The sequence below is a fragment of the Rissa tridactyla genome, chromosome 5 (genome assembly GCF_028500815.1).
Source record: "Rissa tridactyla isolate bRisTri1 chromosome 5, bRisTri1.patW.cur.20221130, whole genome shotgun sequence".
NCBI lineage: Eukaryota > Metazoa > Chordata > Aves > Charadriiformes > Laridae > Rissa > Rissa tridactyla.
Genome location: NC_071470.1, coordinates 39,807,683 through 39,816,397, shown reverse-complemented (window position 1 = coordinate 39,816,397; position 8,715 = coordinate 39,807,683). Strand labels below are relative to the sequence as shown.

Sequence of the window (8,715 nt, the reverse complement as noted above, 5' to 3'; positions counted from 1 at the left end):
CCCTCCCCCAGCTCTACGATTAAAAAATAATAACAATTAATAGGGGCAGCAAGCCTCTTATCTGATTTTGAAGTGGCTGTAGAAGCGACACAGACCCGTTTCGGGGCTTTTTGGCGCTGTTTTTGGAGAGTGGCGGTGGGCTGAAGGGAGGGGTAAGATGGCGACCAGCCCCCGTCCGCCCCGGGGCGTGAGGGGGGTGATGGCGGGCGCGTACCCCGCTGTGGGGGGAGCGTGATCGGCAGCCATCTTCGTGCGGGGCGGCTGGTGAGGGGGGCGGAGGAGGAGGAGGAAGAGGAAGAGGCGCCGCCCGCCCCCGGCGGGTCAGAGCGGGGAAGTCGCCGCCCGAAGATGGCCGCCGCGGCGGGGGACGTGTGCGGCGCTGCGCCGGGGAGCCGCGCCGGGGCCGGGGCCGCGGTGGCGGCGGAGGCGCGGTTCATCAGCAGCGCCAAGGTGAGCTCGGCCATCCCGGCCGGTCCCCTCGCCGCGGAGATCCGTCCCTTCCCTCACGCTGCGGCAATTGTTTTTGGGAAAAGAGGGATGAAAACGCGAGGGGATGCCCTCAGCTCCCGGGTGGGTTTCGCCTTCGGGTGCGTCCCTGACCCCCGCCTCTCCCTCGGCAGGGCAAAGGCTTGTTCGCCACCAAGAACATCCGCAAAGGGGAGATCGTCTTCGTGGAGAGGCCGGTGGTGTCGTCCCAGTTCCTCTGGAACGCCCTGTACAACTACCGAGGTGAGCAGCCGGCGGTGGTGGCACGTCCCTGTCGCCCGCCCCGGCGAGGTGACCGCAGGGTCCCGAGGGAGCTGCCCGGTTTTCAAGGAAAGGGTTTGGGTTTGTCTTGGCACCACCAGGAAGGTGGCCCTGCTGCCATTTCTGCTTCGGCACTAAATGAAGGGTTGACAAGTTGAAGGCGCTGGGGTCGTTTGAGGGCTGGTGACTTCCATCAACCATGTGCCACCATCGGGCACCATCTACGTGGGAACCCCCCTTTTTTTAGTCGTATGGATGCTAATCCAAATCACACCGCAGAGCAGCAGCACCCACAAAGGTGCCAGTGTTCTCCAGAGGTGCTAGAACAACAAAATGAGGGTTGTAAGGGCAGGATTTTAAACTTTTTTGTCCTACCTAGACCCTGCTGTCTGCCAAGCTCTGTTGTGGGTCAGCAACATGGAGACACTTGCCATTGTTCAGCCCTTAACCACTTCTCAGTATTACAGAGCAGTAGATGAGGGCTGGGGGTTTAAATTGCATCAGAAATGGTCTTTCCTATGGAGGGAGCAGCGAGAGACCAGTACCTCCAGCTCGGAGATGGTGTTGGTACCAGTCATGCTGTCTTGCCCTGGGTCTTGGCCTCTTTTCTCACTGTGGCGTCTGTCCGTCATGTCTCCCTGCAGCCTGTGATCACTGCCTGCGGGCTTTGGAGACGGCGGAGGAGAATGCCCAGCGGCTGCTGGGGAAGAGCTCACTGGTGCTGCCTCACCCAGAGCAGTGCAGTATCCGGAAAGACCTGCACCAGCAGTGTCCCCGGTGCCAGGTATGGGGCTACTGGGAGGGATTGTGGTCTTGTTGGGGTTTCTGACTCCTTTACAGCATCTAGCCAGGCACTTGCGCTGCCCCGAGGTGGGTGTCTGCCTTTACTTTCTGCATCGCCATCACGATAGATAAAGAGTTGGGGCTCAGATGGTCAGGGAGGGGGCACAGCTAGGCCTAGGACCCCCTTTTCCTGCTGCTGTAGCCAATGCTGGGTGCTGTGCCCCTTGCTCTAGGTGACGTACTGCAGTGCTGAATGCAAGCAGGCCGCTTTGGAGCAGTACCACCAGGTCCTCTGCCTTGGCCCATCCCGTGACGATCCCACGCATCCCCTCAACAAGCTACAGGAGGCATGGAGGTAGGGCACTGACCTGCCTGATGCTCAACGGGCAGAGGAGGTGGCTCTTCTGGCTGGATGACACTGCCTGGAACCAGGGCTGAAGACTGTCCTTGCTTTGCATCCCTGCATGGGGTGGCTGGAGGGTGGTGGTGGCCTTGGGATTCTGCCCAGCTCTACCTGCTGGTTGGGCAGGAGGTGAATTTGTGTCGGCAGCACAAGGGTTTGGACACACAGCTGAGGAGTTCCTATTTTTCTCCCAGTAAAGAGCTAGAAAGCACTGAGCTGCGCATCCCTCGCTCCTGCAATTTTATAGTGCTCCTGCAGATCTCCAGCCTCTAGGAGATTCTCCTTGTAGCACCCCTGTGGATACATAAGTTGCTGTCCCTGCTTGCAGATGGCAAAATGGGCACAGACAAGAGAAATGACATCCCTGACCCAAAGCTCATCACAAACCTTACCTCTCGCTGCAGTCCTGGGCTTTGTGTGGGACTCAGACTCTAGTTTAGCAGGATGGTAGTGATTATTTGTATGCTCAGAGCAGGCAGGTGGGTGCAGGCTTCTCGCCCTGAGTGGTGCTGGATCCCCACTGGCCATTTTTGTGTGACGGATGAGTGCAGGCCTGACCACATGGATGGCAGTTGCCTCTGCCTCCATCCAGCTTTTTATTTCCATACCAGCACTGACCTGCTCATCTCTCTTCTTCGTTCTTATCCCCCAGAAACATGCATTATCCACCGGAGACTTCCAGCATCATGTTGATGGCCCGGATGGTCGCCACCGTCAAACAGGTACATCTGCAGTTTGGAGCCATAGCTGCTGGTCTGTGGTTTCCTCGTTCCATTGTGGCTGTTATTCCCAAGGACTGATCTCTTCTCTGGCAACTGGCAGGGTCTTACTTGAACAGGTTTCAACGTCTAGTGGTCCCTGTTCATGGAGACAGCAGGTGGCAAAGGAGGGTCCTATGACCTGAGCCAAGCAGGTCTTTTTTTCCATATCAAAATAGTTAGTCAGAATGGAAGCTTTCCTTTGTGTCTGTTTCTTTGGCTTGGCTTTCTTGGCACTTAATTTGACAATAAACTGCCACCATGCAGCTGCTTCTGGTGGTTTTTAATAGCAGGGCGCATACCTTTGAGCTCAGTGAGGCTTGTCCTTTCATGGATGGGGAGGAAAGCAGTGTTGGTGCAACACCTCTCCTTGATTATTCCTTTTTCAGGCTAAAGACAAGGAGTGGTGGATCAAGGCCTTCTCCCAGTTCTGCAATAAGACAGCAAATGAAGAAGAGGAGATTGTGCACAAGCTGCTGGGAGACAAATTTAAGGTAAGACCCTGGCAGCTGTTGGATGTATTGAGTCCCCGAGGCTGCCCTCTCCCTGCCTGTGTCTGTGAGCCCACAGGTGCAGAGACCCCATTACAGCTGGGATGAGAGACACTGGAAATCACAAGCTCAAAGTGGGGACATAAAGCCCCCCATTAGGGGCTGACTGACCTGACAAAGAGGAAACAGGTTGCTTTAGAGGTCTTTGGGCTTGTGGTGCTTTAGTGGGACTTGCTGTTTGTTGTTGTGGTGGAGTTGCTTCTGCTGTGGGATGGGACAGGGTAATATTTAGCTGCTGAATAGGTGGCTTTTGCTGCTAAAATGAGTGGCTTTCACTGCTCTGAGGGCAGCAGCCTCCAGCCTTGCAGAGGATGAGGAGCCTGACTTCTGAGCCTTCTAGCCCATCCTGCGCTCGGCTGTCAGCCTGGGTCCGACTCCCAGCAGCATCTCCCTACCCTGATGGTGTTACCATGTCCTGACAGGGCCAGCTGGAGCTGCTGCGGTTGCTCTTCACTGAAGCCCTTTATGACGAATATCTCAGCAGGGTGAGTTTATCTGCCTCCCAAATAGCTCAGGAGTGTGGTGGGACCCTCTGGTTGGCCAGGGCTTCCCCTGGGCCTCCGCCCATTCCTTGCTTCCTCCAAAGCTCCCTGTGGGATTTGAGGTGCTTGTAGAGCCGGGTGCTGCTGCAGACTGGCCTGGGCTCAGCTGCTTTCTCATCTCCCTTCTGCAGTGGTTCACTCCAGAAGGCTTTCGATCCCTCTTTGCCCTCGTTGGGACCAATGGCCAAGGCATAGGAACAAGGTAATGGGGTTTTCTGGGTGCTCCTTGCAGAGCAGCAGAGATGTGGCATGGAGGGGATGTACAGTCTGTAAATCCATGCTGGCCTGTGTAATGGCTAGGTTCAAACGTAAGAGAGGGGGATGGAGAGGCAAACTTAAAGGCAGTCCTTCATCTTGACTGTTTCCAGCCCTTTTGTGTCCTTCTGCCAAACCTTGGCCACTCAGAGCCACTGAGTTTAACCCTTAGATCCCCCATGTGAGGTCCCACCATATGCTGACAGCACTGTGGGACTGTAACGGTGTTCCTCTGCTTTTTAACAGCTCTCTGAGCCAGTGGGTGCATGCTTGCGATGCATTGGATCTTCCCATGCTGCAGCGAGAGGAGCTGGACGCCTTCATTGACCAGCTCTACAAGGACATCGAGAAGGGTGAGGCTCTGGCGTGGCCGCGGTCAGCATCAAGCAGTGCCGTTTGCAGGAGACAGCTGGAGACTCTCGCCAGCATTCAGGGACTAGGAGGGGTTCCCACTGGGGACTGGGAGATCCCACTTCCCCTGGTCTGTACAAGCCATGCCTGCTGCCTTGGCTTGCTATGTGGGTAGGGTAGGTCAAGTTTGTGGGCAGCATGACCTGCGGCAGGTTGGGGTGGGTGGAGGGCTGATCTGGAGGGATCCTGTGCAGAAAAGTGCCATCTAAACTAAATGGTCAAAGACCTGTTTATCACCTTTTTGGCTGATGTAGCTGTGTGAGTACACGGACAGGCCAGGGAGCGCACACTTGACCCGGGGGTGCAATTCTTCATGTCCTCCATGCCCTCCCAGTGGGGAGGGAAGAGTGCTTTGGAAACCACCCTTCAACACCTGTCCCTCAAAGCAGCGTTGGCTGTGTGTGTTCAGCATTGCCAGACATTCCTTTGTGCTTGCACTGAGCTGTGCATGTGGAAGAGCCAGAATGGCCCATGCAAAGCTCTAACCCCTGTGTCTGTGCTGCAGAGTCAGGAGAATTCCTCAACTGCGAGGGATCAGGTCTCTACGTGCTCCAGAGCTGCTGTAAGTAACACAAGGACTAGGAGTAAAACCAATAGTGAGGAGGGGGATGTCCTGGGCTAGACTGGCTCACCTCTTTCTAAAAGCCTCTGGAGAAAGGGGTTAACGCTTCCCATCCATGGGATGTGATGGGACAGGATGTGATGGGTGCTGCCCTGGGCCCTCTCTGCTCTCTTGGGGTCTCCTGACACCTTACCTAGCTATGAAGTGGTCAGTCCTGGTGTGAATGGACTTGGATGTGATACGGGCTCCTGGAGCCATGTATGCAGTTAACAAAGAGACAGCTCCATCCTGTCTGAGTGAAATGGAGGTGAACAAACAATTAAGGGAAGGAGTCTTTCTTGTCTGGGCCATGGGGACATAGGAGAGGATGTCCCAGCACCTGGAGCTGTCTTCTTTCACTCCTAAGTGTTAATGGCAAAACGGGATGAGCAGAGTGGGGACTGGCTGCTGGGAGAGTGGGAACTGGGGCAGAAGTACAGCTCTGTGCATCTTTCCTTCAGCACCTGGAGGTAGGGGATGCTGCTGTTCATCCTGGGGGTTGATCCAGGACAGCTTGCTCTCTCAGTGGTTTCTGGGGTCTGATGGAGAGCCCTGGCCCTGCACCCTGCTCCACTGAAGCCCCTAGTCCCCAGTATGAGAGTGTCACGCTGGCATCCCCAAGGTAGATGGAGTGGGTGCAGCATTGGTGCTGCCTTATCCTTAGCCAGGCTATGGCCCTCCCAGTTGGAGACACTGGATCCCACATGCCTGGGCCACACAGAAGGGCAGGCACAAGCCCACGGGCTGTGTGGGGTCTCTGAGCCTGCCTCTGCCTTCCCGTTTCTCTGGAGACACCCTCACAGCTGCATCCTGGCTTCCCTGCAGGTAACCACAGCTGCATCCCCAATGCGGAGACGTCCTTCCCGGAAAACAACTTCCTACTGCATCTGACAGCTCTGGAGGACATCGAAGCAGGAGAGGTGAGACAGTGGGGCCTGGATGAACTTGGGGTGGCATCGCACCATGGGAGAGGGGCTTCTTGCTGCCAAAGTGCAGATTGCGTTCTGTACATCCCTCACGGACCCCAGCCCCATACCCCCTTCCTCTTGCATTGTCCTGGCAGAGGAATTCATGCCTTGTCCTGTGTTGGGGCTGCCAGACCCCTTGTTTCTGCCTGTCTCTTGGAGGGACCAGTACAAACCGTGCCCCTTTGGGTTCGTGGGAAGCAACTCTCAGCCCGGTTTGTTTCTCTTTGCTCGCAGGAAATCTGCATCAGTTATTTAGACTGCTGTCAGAGGGAGCGGAGCAGACACAGCCGCAACAAGATACTCAGGTAGGGGCTGCTTGGAGGAACCTGGGGGGACATGGCACCCCTTTGCACCCCCAGCCAGTCAGCCTGAGCTGCGTCCCCACCTTGGGGCCCGGTGTGTGGCTGTGCATGAGCTGGTGTGCAAACGGGTGTGCTCGTGGCAAGGTGTGCATGCAGCACATGGTGCTTTTTGGGCTTCGTCCATGCTGCCATCAGACCATGGAGGACTTGTCTCTGAGTGAGGCTGGAGCTCCCTGCTCTCCATTCTTGTGGGTTGTAGCCCCAAGGACCGAGGATTTGCATCCCCCCTGCCTTGCTCCGCTCTGCAGTTGGCTCCCACAAACCCTTGCTGTCCTCACCCACCTTCCTTTTCCTTCTCCACCCTTCAAGGGTAGGGGTTCCTGCTGATGGTCACCGTTGCCACGTCTTGTTACCCCTGCAGGACTGAGAAATCCCCCTGTCCACCCAGACTACCTCCACCTCACCTGAGCCCAGCATGACCGAACCCGCAAACTCCTGCGGGTTTAACATGTTCAGCCCCTTCCTGGCTGCTCTGTCCCCAACGCCCTGCCTCGCAGCAGTGTTGCGGTTGTGCCTGTCTCAATGCCATCACTCTCTCCTCCTTCCTTCCCTCCTTCCAGGGAGAACTACTTGTTTACCTGCTCGTGTCCCAAGTGCCTAGCGCAAGCTGACGATGCTGACGTGACGTCGGATGAAGAGGAGGAGGGCGAAGGGGAGACAGATGATGCTGAGCTGGAGGATGAGATGACTGACGTTTGATCCTGGCCCCGGGCGAGAGGGAAGGGACAGGGGGGTCCTCTGGGAGGCAGCAGCTTTAATACTAGAAACAGGGTTGTGTTGTGGGGTCGGGTGGGAGGCCACGTGCTGGTGGTGGGTGCGGAGGTCTGGTGGAGTGGGGCAGCGGGGGAGCCGGAGGCAGGCCCTGCTCCCACCTGTCCTGATTGTGCACTGTGCGTGTGTGTGTGTGTCAGGCCGTCCCCGTCCTCCCTGTGAGGACAGGCTGTGAGCTGGTGGCCCCCTGCCACATCCTGGTCCCTGGAGGGGCCAGCTGGTGCTTGCAGGGGAGGCTGGATCTGGCCAGCACCTGGGCTGGGGTAGGGGACATCATGGTGGTTGCCTTGTGGCCACCTCCGAGGCTGCTCCACTGTGTCTGTGCCGGCCGTGGGTATGGAGGAGCATGTCCTTTCCTACCCCACAGGGACGAGGGGAACGTGTGTGTGTGTGTACATGTGTGCGTGTGTGTGTACGTGTGTTTGTGCACGAGGGGTACTATTTAATGTCTATATTAGCACTATCTACACGCTAAGGAGCTGGGGTCCTTATATATACTCCATTCCACACCTTGGCTCGGCGCGCAGCAAGGGGCAAAACGATTTTGCAGGTGGGACAGAGACACCTTAGAGGGTGTCTCAGATGCCCGAGTCCAGCAGGGACAGTGGGGCTGACCCTGGCAGACACCTCCCTCCTGCTTCGGCCGCATCCTTTACGTGATGCAAAGCCCTGTGCGGCCATTGCTGGGCTGCTGGGGGAGGGGGGAATGGCCAGGCTGCTGCTGGCCTAGAGCTGACAGGGGCTGTGGTGTTGCGTAAGCAAAATCACCGTCCAAAACCCAAAAGGCGTTTGGGGTTTTGCAGAGAGCGAGCCGTCCCACCTGGCTGTCCAGCTGTGGGCTGCTTCAGGAGCCGCCGTGGCCAGGGATGCAGCATGGTGCTGCATCTTTCCCCGCACTGAGCTTAATGGGCCCACTGTGGAGATGTCACCGGCAGCTGAGCGTTGTCATCCATCCCATGCTGCCAGCCACCAATGAGACCACACCAGTCTGCGGTGTCCCTGTCTGTGGAGCACGCGGCCGGAAGGAGAAGAGGGCTCCAAGCAACTGGCAGGCAGCAGGCTGGGGACATGCCTGGGGTATTTTTCTCCCTTCTTGGATTTTGGGGAGGTGTTTTCCTGCTGCTGCTTCTCCGAGCCTGTGGCAGCTGGATTGCAGGACCGAGGGCAATGCTGTAGATGGGCACTGCTACACTACCACCACCACCAGCCCTGCACCCTGCTGCTCATCCCCAGCCGTCCTGGGGCCACGACCCCTTCAGTGTTTGTAATAAACCGAGACTGGTGAGAAGTCGGACCGTGTCATTTGTACTGGTAAACTGGAGGGTGCCGAGTGCAGAGATGAGGGCTACAATCCAGGGGCTGGTCCCAGTGGGGACATGAAGGTCTGCGGATGAGGGAACAGATGCCCACTGAAGTCTGGGCTTTGTGTCTGTGATCAGCTTGCCCTTGGGGGACAGATGCCAGAGGCAATGCTGTCCTGCGAGGCTGTTTGTGGCCCAGCGCATGGGTGATCCATGCTGCATCAGGGGTCTGATGTAAGCCCTGCCCTGGCTGCAGGAGGCA

The 8,715-nt window shown here is 57.1% G+C and overlaps 1 protein-coding gene across 1 annotated transcript; it reads left to right on the top strand.

Moving 5' to 3' along the window:
- Positions 1 to 332: 332 nt before the first annotated feature.
- On the top strand, positions 333 to 8,548 carry SMYD5 (SMYD family member 5). Its single transcript, XM_054202887.1, has 13 exons — positions 333 to 450; positions 621 to 729; positions 1,392 to 1,531; positions 1,764 to 1,885; positions 2,586 to 2,655; positions 3,081 to 3,185; positions 3,665 to 3,727; positions 3,916 to 3,986; positions 4,286 to 4,392; positions 4,956 to 5,012; positions 5,877 to 5,971; positions 6,254 to 6,324; positions 6,942 to 8,548. The coding sequence occupies exons 1-13, from the start codon at positions 349 to 351 to the stop codon at positions 7,078 to 7,080; spliced, it is 1,251 nt and encodes a 416-aa protein (XP_054058862.1). The 5' UTR covers positions 333 to 348; the 3' UTR covers positions 7,081 to 8,548.
- The last annotated feature ends 167 nt before the right edge of the window (positions 8,549 to 8,715 follow it).